General features: G+C 35.0%; 1 protein-coding gene and 1 long non-coding RNA gene across 8 annotated transcripts; one reads left to right on the top strand and one right to left on the bottom strand.

The window, feature by feature from the left end:
- Positions 1–1,529: 1,529 nt before the first annotated feature.
- On the bottom strand, positions 1,530–19,446 carry LOC137133965 (phospholipase A and acyltransferase 3-like). Of its 7 annotated transcripts, none has more exons than XM_067518204.1 (6): positions 18,551–19,446; positions 17,518–18,145; positions 17,102–17,170; positions 9,249–9,354; positions 2,759–3,027; positions 1,530–2,281 (listed from the first exon to the last, which is right to left on the bottom strand). In XM_067518204.1, the coding sequence occupies exons 3-6, from the start codon at positions 17,114–17,116 to the stop codon at positions 2,159–2,161; spliced, it is 513 nt and encodes a 170-aa protein (XP_067374305.1). In that variant the 5' UTR covers positions 17,117–17,170; positions 17,518–18,145; positions 18,551–19,446; the 3' UTR covers positions 1,530–2,158. The 7 variants fall into 7 exon arrangements, 6 of the variants coding, with proteins under 6 accessions (XP_067374305.1, XP_067374307.1, XP_067374306.1 ...); XM_067518206.1 differs by having other exon boundaries at positions 17,518–17,630; XM_067518205.1 differs by lacking the exon at positions 18,551–19,446 and having other exon boundaries at positions 17,518–17,630; positions 17,971–18,105.
- On the top strand, positions 11,321–12,573 carry LOC137133967 (uncharacterized). The gene is made up of 3 exons (XR_010915358.1): positions 11,321–11,506; positions 11,647–11,795; positions 12,356–12,573. It is a non-coding gene; the product is annotated as an uncharacterized lncRNA (long non-coding RNA).
- Positions 19,447–19,586: the final 140 nt, after the last annotated feature.

The raw sequence follows: 19,586 nt of genomic DNA, 5'->3' as shown, positions 1-19,586 counted from the left end.
TCCTGTGAAGTATGGGGGTTGGCAGCAACATGTTGCGGAAGTGTTTTGCTGCAGGGGGGACTGGTGCACTTCATAAAATGCCATCATAAGAATGGAATATGATGTAGAAATATTGAAGCATCTTAAGGCAATAGCCATGAAGTTAAAGCTTGGGTGTAATTGAGTCTTCCAAATGGACAATGACTCTAAGCATACTGCTAAATGAGTTACAAAGTGACAACAAAGTCAATGCTTTGGAGTGGTTATCACAAGGCCCTGATCTCAATCCTATAGAAAATGTGTGGACACAGCCAAAAAAGCATGTGTGAGCAAGGCGGCCTACAAACCTGACTCAGTTACACCAGTTGTGTTAAGAGGAATGGGCAAAAATTCCAGCAAACTATTGTGAGAAGCTTGTGTAAGGATACCAAAATGTTTGACCCAAGTCATAAAATTTAAACGCAGTGCTAGCAAATATTAATGAAATGTAAAGTTCTGACTTTAAAGAAAGTAATAAAACATTCTCTCTCATTATTCTGCCATTTAGCAAATAGAAATAATGACTGTAATCCTGACTGAACTAAAACAGGAAAAGTTTAGTCTGATTTAATGTCAGACAGTGAGAAAAAAAGGTTATGAGTCTTTTTATACAATGTATGTGAACTTCTAGTTTCAACTGTATATGAAAAACATTCAATTGTTTATGTAATTTAATTATTATTCATTAATAGCAGAAAGATTATGCAGTCCTGGTGATGTAAATACTTTGAATAAAAGTGGCCTAAGTAATTTCTGTCTGAAGTATTTTTGGTATCTGTTGAGTTGGTTGAAATCAAACTGAACTGCAAAACCTCAAATATGCGGGTTGAGCAAACATTCTGACCTTATAGGCACAAGCTGTGTATCTGGACTCTGTTGTTTCACTTAAAGAGAAATGAATGTCAATTATTCTTATAACAGCACAAACATGTTGTTGAGCTTTTCTATGCATGTAAACTATAACTCAATACATATCTGCTAAGACTATGATATAGTAATTTCTTTAGAAAAAGATTTAATAATGGACACTAAAACTATAAAGATTGTAAAGAAAAAACTGGTGCAACAGGTTTTCTCACATTAGGTTAACTGTCAGCAGATCAGTATAACTGGGTATATAACCTACCTATCTAGAAATAGTTTTTACATTTGTACCAGCTTCATTAAAGCACTTGAGATCATATGGGTAGATTAAGGCTTTAATCATCGGTAAGTTTGATGTGAGTGCTGTGGGTAAAGAAGTGAAGATTTCTTTTGTTTTTCTAATTTTGCATTTACTTTAATTTCAGAACTGTTAGGTAGGAATCTTAGGAGAAAGGTTTGACTAATGTGATTAGTTACAATTTAGAATCTCTTGACTGATATACTGATTGAAGTCGGTCTAGAAATTCTACTCTCTATATATAAAATGTATGTACACAAAGTGGCTGTTTCAAGGAAAATTCAAATTTTTTACTAAAAAAAATAATATAACGTAGGAATTCTATGAAGTCAGGGATAAATTACAGGCCTTTTACTTGTGGATATTTTTTTATTAATCGATTGGAACTGTTACTGCAGTAAGATACCGATTCACACAAATTACTTTTTATTAAAATCATTTACAAACAACATGGTAGTACATGACAATATATGGCTTTCCTGTGAGATTTAACAGTATAGTTATATCAATTAATTTTAATGTAAAATGTTGTTATATAGCAGACATAACAGAAACATTGTTTCGATTTTATTCAAGAAACTATTTCTTCATGAGTAACTCTTTTTCACCCTTTAAGATTTTAAATAATAGAAACATCATGAATCTCATCCTTCAAAATCTTGGAAAATGTATTATTAACAATTAAACATACTTCATCTTGGCACCACAGTTGATGCTGTGCTTCTAAGTGCAGTCTGAATAAATAAAAATGCCCTTAAGCCCAAACCAACCAGCATTGTATTGTTTTCAAAATATGATGGAGGGAGGGACACATGGAGGTAAAGTGCAGAAGTTGAAAGAGAAATTTACCAAATTTCCTGCTAAACCACAGATGTTTAAGAGTAAATTGTAATGTAAAGGCAGTGTTATTTTATACTGATCATGTCAAATATGAGTTTGCTTGTAATCTATTACTCAAGCCGCTAAGAATGACAAACTTCAGTGTGTGTTCTTGTTTTCTTTTTTTTTGCCTCCAAACAGTGCTCCTGCCAGGGCCACAACCCCCAGACCCACTGCTGCAGCTATGCCTGCAATCATGACTGCTTCTCCTGCCTTACGTACCTGCAGAGGAAAAGAACGAAACATTTTAATTACCCAGTGAGCAGGGATGTGGTGAAAAGTAATTTAAAACATTCAATTTATCATACCTATGTAAAATCTTAATAATTGCAAGTAAAAAAGCCATCACAAGAAATTGGTTGAAGAGTGAACCACCAAAATTAACGCAGTAGAGGAAATACATCTCATGGAAAAACTAACCCATTTTTTGAGAGCTGACGGTGAGATCTTCAAACAAAGACGGTAGAAATGGACCGCATACAAAAGAAGAATGACCAAGTTACACCTTCACCAAGTTGGACTTGTTTGGGCTCCCTCCCTAGTCAGTTAAAGTTTCTAATCATCTATTGCCGGTTGATTCATCTATTGGAATAATTTTCTCTTCATAGTGTTTCATTGCTACAGTTTGGGCTCCCTCCCCACTGTTCCTGGTGCACAAATTATCTTGTGTATGTAGAATCTCAACAGCTGGAAAAATACCTGCCGGGACTCGGCCTTGCCGTAACGCAGCTCGTTGACAAAGTGCTCACAGTTTCCCCTGAAGACGCAGTACGACAGCTCCTGTCCCACGAGTGCACAGGCCTCTTTAACAATGATATGAACCGGGCGGGGCTCATACTTCTCATCCAGACTGTTGTTGATTTTCCATTGGTTGGTTCCCACCACATCCCACAATTCCTCTTTCTTCACCATAGCTTTCTCAGTTAGGACAGACATCATACTGTGAACACCTGCACCCGGGAGCTCAGCTACAAATAAAAAGAAATAAATGAATATCAAAAACCGACATCCCATTGGGTTTAAACACAAAGTAGTAAATATTTTTTTATTTATTGAACCAAATAATCAAAAAGCTGATATTCTAATTTGAAGAGAATGGAACCTGTGAGATAATTGTGCATTTTGTTTCAGTCAGTATCTGAAAGTCACAGCCCAGACAATGTGTAGAGTGACTCACAGGGTGCTGCCAAGTGAACAACAAAGCCATCTCCAATGTAAACTGCCCAGTGCTGATAGGATCCACGTAAGATTTCTATCAAGTCCCCACACTCTGGTTTCTCATCGTACTTGGATTAGAGAAGACAGAAAAAAAAGTGACTTTGCAACGGACAGTTTTGGCAACAAGACCTGATTGACCTCTGACATAATCTGGGTTAAACAAAGATAAGACTAAGAAGTTCAAATGATCAATACGATAAACACTTAACACTTCATATACATCTTGTCCAATGTAAAATATACGAGCAATAACTGCTACAATAGAAAACAAAACATAAAGACACTATAGCATTACTTTGTTTTATCTTATTGAGTTATAATTTCCTAACCAGAGTTGGAGCCATGTCTGGGACTTATTTCTGTGAACCTGGGACTGGTTTCCAGATGACTTTCACCACCTGCAATAACAAATTATGTTATACAAGTAATATTAAATTGTGTTTGTAGACCGTAATACTAATATGTCTACGTTCAACAAATAAACGAAGGCCTAGCGTTACATGAGATGGTAACCTTTGTTTCTAAAGGTTTAGAAAGTTTGAGGATGTGCATAAATTGTGGCTTCATGACCGCGTCCTTTTTAATTTCACATCGTTTCCAAAGTCAACATGTTGTGAATTACGTACAACTTCAAAGTCAAATTAGGTCGTGTCTAATATTAATCTATGTTGTTTAAGTTTTAGCTAACAACAGGCTACAAGCTACTTTGGGTCTAGCTTCAACATTTACATCGCACACGCATTTAACTATAAGCGGTTTTAGCTAATTGTTATTCCGCTATGAAACGTTACAAAATCACAAACAACACTCTTCAATGTACATGGTATGAAAGAGCTTCTTCTTACCGTAACAATAACGTCTCTAAGTCGTTTGCTTACCAAAGACGAAGCCAAAACTTAGCTGTGAGCCACCAGCTGATAGTTGATGCTTTTAGCCGTGACCTTCACAATAAAAGCATCTAATTAAACAAACAAACAAACAAATAAAATATTATTATTATGTTTACATTACCCTCTCTCACAGTCTATAAAGGGATTGGCTAACACAACACAAGACAAAACGCTTGTGCCATTCATTATACACATTGCATTTACAATTCAACAGGCAGCCTCCAAAAATCCCTAAACCGACACATCTTTAAATCTTTTTTTTTAATTTTTTTTTTTTAGTATTTCTTTACTATACTGCTTCAGTTTTTATAAAGTAAAATAAAGTAGCAAATTACTTCCACTATTTTTACTCTGCCGTAAATTAAAATGTGTGGTTGCATTTTTCATATTCATGTTTAAAATAATCAAATCTGTGACAAACACATGTTATGTCTAATGTGTCTACATATTAGTTCTGGTGTCACATTGTTAATCTATGCAATTGTCTCTTTAAATATAAAAAAAACTACCAGAATTGATTACAAATATACTTAAATTAACCACTCTATGAAAATCCTGTTGGAGTTGGTCCTTTAAAAATGTTTTGAAATTTGTTCCGGTAAATAAATTAATATTACGGGATAAAACACACCACTGACTTTTAATTTCTATGTAGTTTATACAATCACATCTTGATCAATACATTTTTAAATCTCTTGTTATAATCAATTAGCCTATCTAAATATATTAAAACAATAAACGTCTATGCTAAGCGAAGAAAGCACTGATATAAGTGGTTTCGTCAGTGTCGTAAATAAATAAATGAATAAATAAACCTATCCAGGGCCACTAGGTGTTGCCAGTGACGTCGGCTGTCTTTTTGCTTACCTTTATTGAGCCGAAGAAGAAATGTCGTTTTCCGGTTTAGAAGCGCACTTTCGTTGTATTTGAGTCCTGAAATTGGACACGGAGAACAACAAAACGTATGTAAAGTTGTGACTTTATAGAAAATTGATGAAAAGGGTTTAATAAACACTCCTTTTTGATGCCAGCACAATGTCGCAAATATTCAAATAATGCATACTAAAACTGTAAATACTGTAAAATAAAACTGGTGCAACAGGTTTTCTCACATTAGGTTAACTGGCAGCAGATCAGTATAACTGGGTATATAACCTATCTAGAAATAGGGTTTTCACAATTGTACCAGCTTCATTAAAGCCCTTGAGATCATATGAGAAGATTAAGGCTTTAATCATCGGTAAGTTTAATGTTGTGAGTGCTGTGGGTAAAGAAGTGAAGATTTCTTTTGGTTGTTTTTTCTAATTGTGCTGTTACTTTAATTTCGGACCTGTTACATATGAATCGTAAGGAGAATGTCCAAGGTTTGATTATGTGATTAGTTACAATTAAAAACTCTGTATTGACTGATATACTGATTGAAGTCAGTTTAGAAATTCTACTTTCTATATATAAAACGCAGTTATACACAGTGACTGTTTTAAGGCCAATTCTGATATTGTTACTGAATGAAATTAATATAACGTAGGAATTCAATGAAGGCAGGTATAAATTACAGGCTTTTTACTTGTGGATATATTTCTATTAGTGGATTGGAACTTTTAATGCAGTAAGATACAGATTCACACAAATTCATTTTTATTAAAATCATTTACAAACAACATGGTAAAACATGACAATATATGGCTTTCCTGTGATATTTAACAATTCAGTTGTATCAACTTATTTTAACGTAAGTTGTTAGATAGCAGACATAACAGAAATAACAGAAAAATTGTTTAGATTTGATTCAAGAAACTATTTCTTCATGAGTAACTCTTTTTCACCCTTTAACATTTTAAATAATAGAAACATTACGAATCTCATCCTTCAAAATCTTGGAAAATGTATTATTAACAATTAAACATAATTCATCTTGGCACCACAGTTGACTTCTAAGTGCAGTCTAAAAAAAATAAAAATTCCCTTGAGCCCAAACCAACCAGCATTGCATTGTTTTCAAAATATGGTGGAGTGAGGGACACATGGAGGTAAAGTGCAGAAGTCGAAAGAGAAATCTACCAAATTTCCTGCTAAACCACAGATGTTCAAGAATAAATTGTAATGTAAAGGCAGTGTTATTTTAGACTGATCATGTCAAATATGAGTTTGCTGGTGATCTGTTAATCAAACCAATAAGAACGACAACCCCAGACTTCACTGTGTGTTCTTGTTTTCTTATTCGTTCAATCCTAACAGAGCTTTTAACAGAGCCAGTATTTCCTTTCGGCATATTTCTCTTTTCTCATCCACCTGCAGAGGGAAAGAAGGAAACATTTTAATTAACCAGTGAGCAGAGACTTGTTGAGCACACATTTAAAACATTCAAATTATGATACCTATTTAAGATCTGAATAATTGCAGTTAAAAAGCCGTCTCAAGAAATTGGTTGAATAGTGAACCACCAAAGTTAAAGCATTGGCTTGACGCAGTAGAGGAAAAACATCTCATGGAAAAATTAACACATTTTTGGAAAGCTAATGGCGAGACCTTCAAACAAAGATGAGAGAAATGTAATGCATATAAAAGAAGAATGACCAAGTCACACCCTCACCAAGTGTGACTGAAATTAACTAGGAAGAATGTTATCAGTGGCACCTCCTTCAGGTTCAGGTTCTTGTTTTCCCTCCCCCTGCAATTTCTTCTCCATCTTCAAACATACTAATTGAACAGTATGAGGATACCAATAAAACCCCATAATTTCATTTTTACTGCAAAAATGTATACAGCACACCATTGTTGATACCTGAAAGTCTGTATAAATAACTACAAAAACCATTTCCAAAAAGAAAATGCACTGTGAAGGCTTCAGCATTGAAAGGATTTTGCAAACAAAGCTGAAAAAAAATCAACTGTTTTTGCTGAAATATTAAAAAATAGCTGAAAGTTTTGCTTTTGCTAAAATAGATGAAAAGTTTACTATAAAATGTAAAGACATTTGATAAAAGTAGAAAGTAAGCAGAATTAAAGGTTAACTGTTTTGCCACAAGTAGATGTAACATGAATTAGTAGCATAAAAATCCCGGAAACTGTAGAAATGCAATAGCTGAATGCAAAGTTTAAGTCGAACACCTGAAGAATAGTAGAATTTACAAGCTACTATGACCAAAACATCATGGTAAAGGTAAATTCTCAGTAGGTCAGAGTATCAGATATAAGCTGAAAAAACCTGAATGCTCCAGCATTTAGAGTAGCACTTGCCTGTTTATTATTGTTTTTTTTTTGTTCTCATTTTCTAATGTTTAGGTTTAAAATAATTCATGTTTCCATTCAGGTGAAATAAAACTGTGAAATCAATGAAGATCGTTTTCTCCGTCATGCCAAACATCATGCCCATTGCACAGATACTCAGTCTTTGTGCTTCTTCTTCTTCTTTTGCTTTCGGCTTTTCCCTTTCAGGAGTCGCCACAGCGAATCATGTGCTTCCATCTAACCCTGTCCTCTGCATCCTCTTCTCTCACACCAACTAACTTCTTTATCTCCAAAACATCTAACATGAGCTGTCCCGCTGATGTCCTCATTCCTGATCCTAGCCATCCTCAACACTCCCAAAGAGAACCTCAACATCTTAAGCTCTGTTACCTCCAGCTCTGCCTCCTGTATTTTCTATAAAGATACTCAGTCTTTGTGCAGCATCCACAAAAACAAAAAGACAACACAACAAAAATTCAATCATTCAGACGGCATATTAAAGAAAACCAGCTGCTTTTTTTAAAACTAACATCCTGTTTAGTTTAAAAGGGAAATAGTAATTCTTAGCTGCCTATAATTGAGTACATGTAATTTGTGTCATCTAAAATACAGTTTTGGTTTAGTCTACATTGATCAGCTCACTGTGAACAATCCTTTTATTATCACGTTACATCTTACATTATTATATTATAAACATACTGAATCCCGTAGTTGTACAACACAGATAATATACATTTGACAAAGAGAGAGCAATTTGTTGATTCCAAATAAATGTTTTCTCAATATTTACACCATAGTTAAATATCTGTACACACCCAGAAAATGTCTTCTAGCACTGTTCTGTACAGATAAGGTCCCACGCAGCAGAATACTTTTGCATAGGACACGGGCAAGCTTGAAAAACATGTACTTCCACTAATAGATACCTGGCACAACTCTTCATCAGCACACCATGCTTTACTCACTAAACCTTTTTTGTTGAACTTTAGGAGTTGTGAGTTCTATTTTAATTTTGTCTGATTAGCAAAGAAGCTCAGACCAATGTTGAGTTTTCAGATTAAACTACAACAAACTGAACCACACCTGCTATGTTTAATAGGAGAATAAACTAATTAGAAACAGCTTTCTTAAAAAACCTTTTACGAGTGGTAGAACTTTGTTAGAAAAAAAAGTGTACAGTATGGGTTCCTTCGCTAGTCATTTAAACTTTATATTCGGCCTTGCCGTAGCACAGATGGTTTTTCTTTTGGAGAGAGCTGAAGACACAAGTAATATAATAGGCCAGTGGTTTTCCATCATTTTTTTGATTTAAACTCAGCTCTAGACACAAGTCAGACACACTGTCCCCTGGTGCACAAATTATCTTGTGTATGTAGAATTTCAACATCTGGAAATGTACCTGCACAGATATGGCCTCACCGTAGCGCAGCACGTTGACAAAGTGCTCACAGTTCTCGCTGAGAACAGAGTACGACAGCTTCTGTCCCACAAGCGCACAGGCCTCTTTAACAAAGATGGGAACCGGGCTCATACGTCTTGTCCAGACTGTTTTTGATTTCCCATTCGTTGGTTCCCACCACGTCCAACAATTTCTCTTTCTTCACCATAGCCTTTATACTTAGAAAAGCTACAAATAAAAAGGAATCAATGCATAAGAAAACGGACATAATCACACTGGGTTTAAGTACAAAATTGTATATATAGTATTTTTTACATTTTATTATTTATTGAACCAAATATTGAAGACCGATATTCTAATTTGATGTGAATGGAACCTGTCAGACAATTGTGCATTTTGTTTCATTCAGTGTCTGAAAGACACAGCCCAGACAATGTGTAGAGTGACTCACAGGGTGCTGCCAAGTGAACAACAAAGCCATCTCCAATGTAAACTGCCCAGTGTTGATAGGAACCACGGTCGATTTTAATCAAGTCCCCACACTCTGGTTTCTTGTCCTACTTGGATTAGAGAAGACAGAAAAAAAGTGACTTTGCAACGGAAAGTTTTGGCAACAAGATGTTTGACCTAATTGACCTCTGACATAATCTGGGTTAAACAAAGATAAGACTAAGAAGTTCAAATGAACAATACGATAAACACTTAACACTTCACAAACAAACAAATAAATTATTATTATTATTATGATTATGTTTAGATTACCCTCTCTCACAGTCTATAAAGGGATTGGCTAGACAAAACGCTTGTGCTTATTAAATTATCATTATCATTAAATCCTTTTCGAGTTGGTCCTTTAAAAAAAGTTTTGTTTTGGTAAATAAATTACTATTACGGGATAGAACACACCACTGACTTTTAAATTCTAAGTAGTTAATCCTTATTTCGGACCAAATTCTTGAATGAAACAGATTATATTATTTAATCACACCTTGATCAATAAAATTTGTAAATGTGTTAAAATAGAAAACGTGTACACTAAGGAAAGACAACATTGATAAAAATGGTTTGAAATGGTGTCGTAAATTAATAAATCTATCCAAGACCACTAGGTGTCGCCAGTGACATCGGCTGTGTTCTTTGCTTGTCTTTATTTATCGAATAAGAAATCTCGTTTTCCGGTTTAGGAGCGTCCTGTCGTTGTATTTCAGTCCTGAAATTGGACACAGAGAACAACAAAAGTTTCTTTTCCACAGTGTAGAAATAGGCTAATCTGTTCCAGATAAAAGTTGCACCATGAAAGGTAGACGACTACTACCAAAGGAAAATTAGATTTCTACCGAGAATGTCTTATTTCACATCAATGAATATCATATCATTGGATTATAATTACTGATTGTTCATAAATCAAGAAAATTATTGTCATTTGTTATTTGTGGATGAAAATGATCTTCTTTTGCAGCCCTAACTTAAACACTCTGGGCAATTATGATGGTTCGTTTTCACTGTTCTGTTTTGGACTCAATTAACCAACTTTGCAAATTAACCACAATGGAGAGTGAAAATAAGTTGTAGTTTCATCCCTTTTTTATTGATCAATAGGTTTTATTAAAAACATAAAAGCAGACTGAGCAGCAGATACCAAATTGTTAAGGATTCATTTTCTTAATGATTTATTGCTAAATTGATATTTTCCACTGTATTTCTTAAGTGCTCAGAAAATGTCCCAGGAGATCAAGTCCTTCATCAGCGGCTTTGACACTGTTCAGGGCCGGAAGCTGAGTGTACGGGAACATGCCCGATGTGCTGTGCGGCTGTTGCGCTCAGTCCCGGCCTGTCGAGGGGCAGTGCTGGAGCATCTCAGGGGCGTGTATGATGAGCATGTCTCTGCCTTCCTGCACAACTTGGAGACAGAGGGGGATGCTAGCTCTGGGGTCAGCTCTAACCTGGAGGACATCATACAGGTGTGAAAATAAAAGGACACTTGATCATACCCCCAGACAAAAAACAAATCTTGAAAATCACATCAATCAAGTGAAAAAATATAAACTAAATAAAGATTATACTATACGAGCTATTTTCAGTAAATACCGAACACACCACTGACTTTTAAACTGTAAGTAGTTTATACATTATTTCGTCCAAATTCTTGAATGAAAAAATATAGGATTAAAAAAAGTTTTGTTTTGGTAAATAAATTACTATTACGGGATAGAACACACCACTGACTTTTAAATTCTAAGTAGTTAATCCTTATTTCGGACCAAATTCTTGAATGAAACAGATTATATTATTGAATCACACCTTGATCAATACAATTTGTAAATGTGTTAAAATAGAAAACATGTACACTAAGAAAAGACAACATCAATAGAAATGGTTTGAAATGGTGTCGTAAATAAATCAATCTATCCAAGACCACTAGGTGTCGCCAGTGACATCGGCTGTGTTCTTTGCTTGTCCTTATTTATCGAAGAAGAAATCTTATTTTCCAGTTTAGGAGCGCCCTGTCGTTGTATTTGAGTCCTGAAATTGGACACAGAGAACAACAAAAAGCTGTGTTAGTTGTATATATCGAAGCTCCAGGGACCACAAATTAATTTCATGTGACGCTTTAATGTTAAAAGACCAAGTGATGTGTGTGGTGTTTGACGGGAGTCCGCTGAAAGCGATGCAGAGCTCACACACTCACACCCCGCAGACTGCCCTGAGGTGAGTGATGGTGGAGACGCCAACAGAACAATCACATTTAGACTATAAAGTCCATTTCGTACACAATTCTTCTTGTTTTTATGGAAACTGTGCAAACAGTGGCGTGATACACATTTATATGTTACTTCACTGTCGTAAAGAACCATGTTGGAAGTTATGGAAAGTTATGACAGTGCTGGAGCATCTCAGGGGTGTGTATGATGAGCATGTCTCTGCCTACCTGCACAACTTGGAGACAGAGGGGGATGCTAGCTCTGGGGTCAGCTCTAACCTGGAGGACATCATACAGGTGTGAAAATAAAAGGACACTTGATCATACCCCCACACAAAAAACAAATCTTGAAAATCACATCAATCAAGTAAAAAAATATAAACTAAATAAAGATTATACCTCTACGAGCTATTTTCAGTAAATTGTCATGGATTAATGTTTATAATGAATAGAGAGAAAATGTATCTGCAACCATTTTGATGATTATCTCCTATTACATTCATCCTTTAAATTCATGACTTTTTTATTTTTTCCACATTTTACAGATCAAAGAACTAATAAAAATAAAACCACTATAACATAATCAGTAATGGAAGTAAGTTTTCCCACCCCCTAATTTTGTGCTTTGAAGTAATAACTCAGTTACAGCCTTTAGTTTTGGTATCATTTAAGCTTCCTATTCTAAAATGGTATCTCAATAAACTAAAGTGTATTTATATACATATGTTACCATATTTGTTTTACAGCCCCTGCCCAATCTTACTGATAAATGTTCTCTCATAAATGTTTTCCTGTCTTCATGAAGTAGTCAGGAAATTTCTGCTTTTAATTATTTGTGTATTTGTGTTTGTCTGTAGGAGGTTCATGAGTTTATGAGGAGTTCATCCGGCTGAATGCCCGGGCCTGGGCTCCTCTGGTATCCACCTGGGCTGTTTTTTTGGGGGGGTTGTTTTTTCTATTTGTGCAGTTACTTTAATTTCAGACCTGTTACGTATGAATCCAAGGAGAATGTCCAAGGTTTGATTATGTGATTAGTTACATATAAAAACTCTATTGATTGATATACTGATTGAAGTCAGTTTAGAAATTCTACTTTCTATATATAAAACGCAGTTATACACAGTGAGTGTTTTAAGGCCAATTCCGATTTTGTTACTGAATAAAATTAATATTACGTAGGAATTCAATGGAGGCAGATTTAAATTACAGGTCTTTTACTTGTGGGTATTTTTTTATTAATGGATTAGAACTTTTACTGCAGTAAGATACAGATTCACACATTTACAAACATGGTAAAACATATATGTTTTACAATATATGGCTTTCCTGTGAGATTTAAAAATTTTGTTGTATTAACTTATTTTAACGTAAAAGTTATTAGATAGCAGACATAACAGAAATAACAGAAAAATTGTTTCGATTTGATTCAAGAAACTATTTCTTCATGAGTAACTCTTTTTGACCCTTTAACATTTACATTTACATTTACATTTAGTCATTTAGCAGACGCTTTTATCCAAAGCGAATTACAAGTGAGGTACAAGGCAAGCAAAAATCTAAGTCAAGGAGAAAACATCAAAGCAAAGTCCTATCAGAAAAGTGTTCACAGTTCACGAGATACAAGTGCAAGAGAACAGAAAGTTTTTTTTTTTTTTTTTTTTTAAGAGATTTAAGTGCATAGGAAGATGCGGAAGACTTCAGTTTTCAGCAGTTTTTTGAATATTGGCAGAGAGTCAGCTGAGCGTGCAGCGTTTGGTAGCTCGATTTCATTTTAAATAATAGAAACATTATGAATCTCATCTTTCAAAATCTTGGAAAATTCATTATTAATCTTGGATTAAATCTTGGAAAATGTATTATTAACAATTAAACATACTTCATCTTGGCACCACAGTTGATGCTGTGCTTCTAAGTGCAGTCTGAATAAATAAAAATGCCCTTGAGCCCAAACCAACCAGCATTGCATTGTTTTCAAAATATGATGGAGTGAGGGACACAAGGAGGTAAAGTGCAGAAGTCGAAAGAGAAATCTACCAAATTTCCTGCTAAACCACAAATGTTTAAGAGTAAATTGTAATGTAAAGGCAGTGTTATTTTAGACTGATCATGTCAAATATGAGTTTGCTGGGCATCTTTTAATCAAGCCACTAAGAACGACAACCTCGGACTTCACTGTGTGTTCTTGTTTTCGTATTCGTTCAATCCAAACAAAGCTTCTAACAGAGCCAGAATTTCCTTTCGGATTTGTTCTCTTTTCTCATCCACCTGCAGAGGGAAAGAAGGAAACATTTTAATTAACCAGTGAGCAGAGACTTGGTGAGCACACATTTAAAACATTCAAATTATCATACCTATTTAAGATCTGAATAATCGCAATTAAAAAGCCATCACAAGAAATTGGTTGAAGAGTGAACCACTAAAATTAAAGCATTGGCTTGACGCAGTAGAGGAAATACATCTCATGGAAAAATTAACCCATTTTTTGAAAGCTAATGGCGAGACCTTCAAACAAAGATGAGAGAAATGGACTGCATATAAAAGAAGAATGACCAAGTCACAGCCTCACCAAGTTTGACGGAAATTAACCAGGAAGAATGTTATCAGTGGAACCTTCAGGTTCAGGTTCTTGTTTACCCTCCCCCTGCAATTTCTTCTCCATCTTCAAACATACTAATTGAACGGTATGAGGATACCAATAAAACCCAATGATTTCATTTTTACTGAAAAAAAATGTATACAGCACACCATTTTTGATACCTGAAAGTCTGTATAAATAACTAGAACAAACATTTCCAAAAAGAAAATGCACTGTGAAGGCTATAGCGTTGAAAGGATTTTGCAAACAAAGCTGAAAAAAGATCAGCTGTTTGCCACAAGTAGATGTAACATAAATTAGTAGCATAAAAATCCCGGAAACTGTAGAAATGCAATAGCTGAGTGCAAAGTTTAAGTCGAACACCTGAAGAATAGTAGAATTTACAAGCTACTATGACCAAAACTTCACGGTAAAGGTAAATTCTCAGTAGGTCAGAGTATCAAATATAAGCTGAAAAAAGTTGAATGCTCCAGCATTTAGAGTAGATTAAAAAAAAAATCATCAACAAGTTTGTGAACTCTCACTTACCTACAAGGACATTTTACACTTATTTTGTACTGCTACTGCTAAAGATCACCTTTTAACTATGTTAACATAAATGTACACTGTGCTTTAGTTTAGATGAATCTATGGATCTAAAACACAATCACGAGGGTAACTGTAAGAATCTTCTGTATCTTCCATTTCCCTAAAAACAAACAAAAAAAACCCACTTGCCTGTTTATTATTGTTTTTTTTTTGTTCTCATTTTCTAATGTTTAGGTTTAAAATAATTCATGTTTCCATTCAGGTGAAATGAAACTGTGAAATCAATGAAGATCGTTTTCTCCGTCATGCCAAACATCATGCCCATTGCACAGATACTCAGTCTTTGTGCTTCTTCTTCTTCTTTTGCTTTCGGCTTTTCCCTTTCAGGAGTCGCCACAGCGAATCATGTGCTTCCATCTAACCCTGTCCTCTGCATCCTCTTCTCTCACACCAACTAACTTCTTTATCTCCAAAACATCTAACATGAGCTGTCCCGCTGATGTCCTCATTCCTGATCCTAGCCATCCTCGACACTCCCAAAGAGAACCTCAACATCTTAAGCTCTGTTACCTCCAGCTCTGCCTCCTGTATTTTCTATAAAGATACTCAGTCTTTGTGCAGCATCCACAAAAACAAAAAGACAACACAACAAAAATTCAATCATTCAGACGGCATATTAAAGAAAACCAGCTGCTTTTTTTAAAACTAACATCCTGTTTAGTTTAAAAGGGAAGTATTAATTCTTAGCTGCTTATAATTGAGTACAACATTTAATTTGTGTAATCTAAAATACATTTTTGGTTTAGTCTACATTGATCAGCTCACTGTGAACAATCCTTTTATTATCACGTTACATCTTACATTATTATAAACATACTGAATCCGATAGTTGTACAACACAGATATATACATTTGACCAAGAGAGAGCAATTTGTTGATTCCAAATAAATGTTTTCTCAATATTTCCACCATAGCTACATATCTGTACACACCCAGAAAATGTCTTCTAGCACTGCTCTGTACAGATAAGGTCCCACCCAGCAGAATACTTTTGCATAGGACACGGGAAAGCTTGAAAAACATGTACTTCCACTAATAGATACGTGGCACAACTCTTCATCAGCACACCATGCTTTACTCACGAAACATTTTTTGTTGAACTTTAGGAGTTGTGAGTTCTATTTTAATTTTGTCTGATTAGCACAGAAGCTCAGACCAGTCTGCACCTCAACATATGTTGAGTTTTCAGATTAAACTACAACAAACTGAACCACACCTGCTATGTTTAATAGCAGAATAAACTAATAAGAAACAGCTTTCTCAAAAGATATTGAAAACCTTTTAGGAGTGGTAGAACTGTGTTAGGAAATAAAGTGTACAGTATGGGTTCCCTCGCTAGTCATTTAAACTTTCTACATTTTTCTATTGGAGTAATTTTCTCTTAATATATTATTTCATTGCTGTGATGACACTTAGATGTTTACTCCCGCTAAGTCAATTTGTTTGGATTTTTCTTTTGGAGAGAGCTGAAGACACAAGTAATATAATAGGCCAGTGGTTTTCCATCATTTTTTTGAATTAAACTCAGCTCTAGACACAAGTCAGACACACTGTCCCCTGGTGCACAAATTATCTTGTGTCTGTAGAATTTCAACATCTGGAAATGTACCTGCACAGATATGGCCTCGCCATAGCGCAGCACGTTGACAAAGTGCTCACAGTTCTCGTTGAGAACGGAGTACGACAGCTCCTGTCTCACAAGCTCACAGGCCTCTTTAACAAAGATGTGAACCGGGCGGGGCTCATACGTCTTGTCCAGACTGTTGTTGATTTCCCATTTGTTGGTTCCCACAACATCCAACAATTTCTCTTTCTTCACCATAGCCTTCATATGTAGAAAAGCTACAAATAAAAAGGAATCAATGCATAAGAAAAACGGATACAATCACACTGGCTTTAAGCACAAAATAGTATATATAGTATTTTTTACATTTTATTATTTATTGAACCAAATAATGAAGACTGATATTGTAATTTGAAATTGAGCATTTTGTTTTATTCAGTATCTGAAAGTCACAGCTCAGACAATGTGTAGAGTGACTCACAGGGTGCTGCCAAGTGAACAACAAAGCCATCTCCAATGTAAATTGCCCAGTGCTGATAGGAACCACGGTTGATTTTAATCAAGTCCCCACACTCTGGTTTCTTGTCCTACATGGATTAGAGAAGACAGAAAAAAAGTGACTGCAACGGACAGTTTTGGCAGCAAGATGTTTGACCTGATTGACCTCTGACATAATCTGGGTTAAACAAAGAGAAGACTAAGAATTTCAAATGATCAATACGATAAACACTTAACACTTCATATACATCTTGTCCAATGTAAAATATACGAGCAATAACTGCTACAATAGAAAACAAAACATAAAGACACTATAGCATAACTTTGTATTTTCTTATTGAGTTATAATTTCCTAACCAGAGTCGGAGCCATGTCTGGGACTTATTTCTGTGAACCTGGGACTGGTTTCCAGATGACTTTCACCACCTGCAAAAACAAATTATGTTATACAAGTAATATTAAATTGTGTTTGTAGACCATAATACTAATATGTCTATGTTCAACAAATAAACAAAGGCCTAGCGTTACATGAGATGGTAACCTTTGTTTCTAAAGGTTTAGAAAGTTTGAGGATGTGCATAAATTGTGGCTTCATGACCGCCTCCTTTTTAATTTCACATAATTTCCAAAGTCAACATGTTGTGAATTACGTACAACTTCAAAGTCAAATTAGGTCGTGTCTAATATTAATCTATGTTGTTTAAGTTTTATCAGCCATGAAATGTTACAAAATCACTCTTCAATGTACATGGTATGAAAGAGGTTCTTCTTACCTTAACAATAACGTCTCTAAGTCGTTTGAGTATCAAAGACGAAGCCAAAACTCAGCTGTGAGCCACCAGCTGATAGTTGATGCCTTTAGCCGTGACCTTCACAATAAGAGCATCTAATTAATAAACAAACAAACAAATAAAACATTATTATTATTATTATTATTATTATGTTTAGATTACCCTCTCTCACAGTCTATAAAGGGATTGGCTAGACAAAACACCTGTGCTCATTAAATTATCATTATCATTAAATTCTTTTCGAGTTGGTCCTTTAAAAAAAGTTTTTTTTTGGTAAATACATTACTATTACGGGATAGAACACACCTATGACTTTTAAATTCTAAGTAGTTTCTCCTTTTTTTCGGACCACATTCTTGAATGAAATAGATTATATTATTTAATCACACCTTGATCAATAAAATTTGTAAATGTCTTAAAACAGAAAACGTGTACACTAAGGAAAGACATCATCGATAAAAATGGTTTCGTCAGTGTCGTAAATAAATCAATCTATCCAAGACCACTAGGTGTCGCCAGTGACATCGGCTGTGTTCTTTGCTTGTCTTTATTTATCGAAGAAGAAATCTTGTTTTCCGGTTTAGGAGCGTTCTGTTGTTGTATTTGAGTCCTGAAATTGGACACAGAGAACAACAAAAAGCTGTTTTAGTTGTGTATATCGAAGCTCCAGGGACCACAAATTAATTTCATGTGACGCTTTAATGTTAAAAAAAAAGTGATGTGTGTGGTGTTTGACGGGAGTCCGCTGAAAGCGATGCAGAGCTCACACACTCACACCCCGCAGACTGCCCTGAGGTGAGTGATGGTGGAGACGCCAACAGAACAATCACATTTAGACTATAAAGTCCATTTCGTACACAATTCTTCTTGTTTTTATGGAAACTGTGCAAACAGTGGCGTGATACACATTTATATGTTACTTCACTGTCGTAAAGAACCATGTTGGAAGTTATGGAAAGTTATGACAGTGCTGGAGCATCTCAGGGGTGTGTATGATGAGCATGTCTCTGCCTACCTGCACAACTTGGAGACAGAGGGGGATGCTAGCTCTGGGGTCAGCTCTAACCTGGAGGACATCATACAGGTGTGAAAATAAAAGGATACTTGATCATACCCCCACACAAAAAACAAATCTTGAAAATTACATCAATCAAGTAAAAAAATATAAACTAAATAAAGATTATACCTCTACGAGCTATTTTCAGTAAGTTGTCATGGATTAATGTTTATAATGAATAGAGAGAAAATGTATCTGCACCCATTTTGATGATTATCTCCTATTACATTCATCCTTTAAATTCATGACTTTTTTATTTTTTCCACATTCTACACATCAAAGAACTAATAAAAATAAAACCACTATAACATAATCAGTAATGGAAGTAAGTTTTCCCACCCCCTAATTTTGTGCTTTGAAGTAATAACTCAGTTACAGTCTTTAGTTTTGTTATCATTTAAGCTTCCTATTCTAAAATGGCATCTCAATAAACTAAAGTGTATTTAAATAGCCCAACATCAGTATGTTACCATATTTGTTTTACAGCCTCTGCCCAATCTTACTGATAAATGTTATCTCATAAATGTTTTCCTTTCCTTATAAAGTAGTCAGGAAATTTCAGCTTTTAATTATTTGTGTTTGTCTGTAGGAGGTTCATGAGTTCATCCGGCTCAATGCCCGGGCCTGGGCACCTCTTTTATCCACCTGGGCTGTTTTTTTTTGGGGGGGGGTTGTTTTTTCTATTTGTGCAGTTACTTTAATTTCAGACCTGTTACGTATGAATCCAAGGAGAATGTCCAAGGTTTGATTATGTGATTATTTACATATAAAAACTCTATTGATTGATATACTGATTGAAGTCAGTTTAGAAATTCTACTTTCTATATATAAAACCCAGTTATACACAGTGAGTGTTTTAAGGCCAATTCCGATTTTGTTACTGAATAAAATTAATATTACGTATAGGAATTCTATAAAGGCTGATATAAATTGCAGGTCTTTTACTTGTGGATATTTTTTTATTAATGGATTGGAACTTTTACTGCAGTAAGAG

Source organism: Channa argus, chromosome 10, assembly GCF_033026475.1.
Source record: "Channa argus isolate prfri chromosome 10, Channa argus male v1.0, whole genome shotgun sequence".
Classification (NCBI taxonomy): domain Eukaryota; kingdom Metazoa; phylum Chordata; class Actinopteri; order Anabantiformes; family Channidae; genus Channa; species Channa argus.
This window is presented reverse-complemented; position numbering and strand designations above follow the sequence as displayed.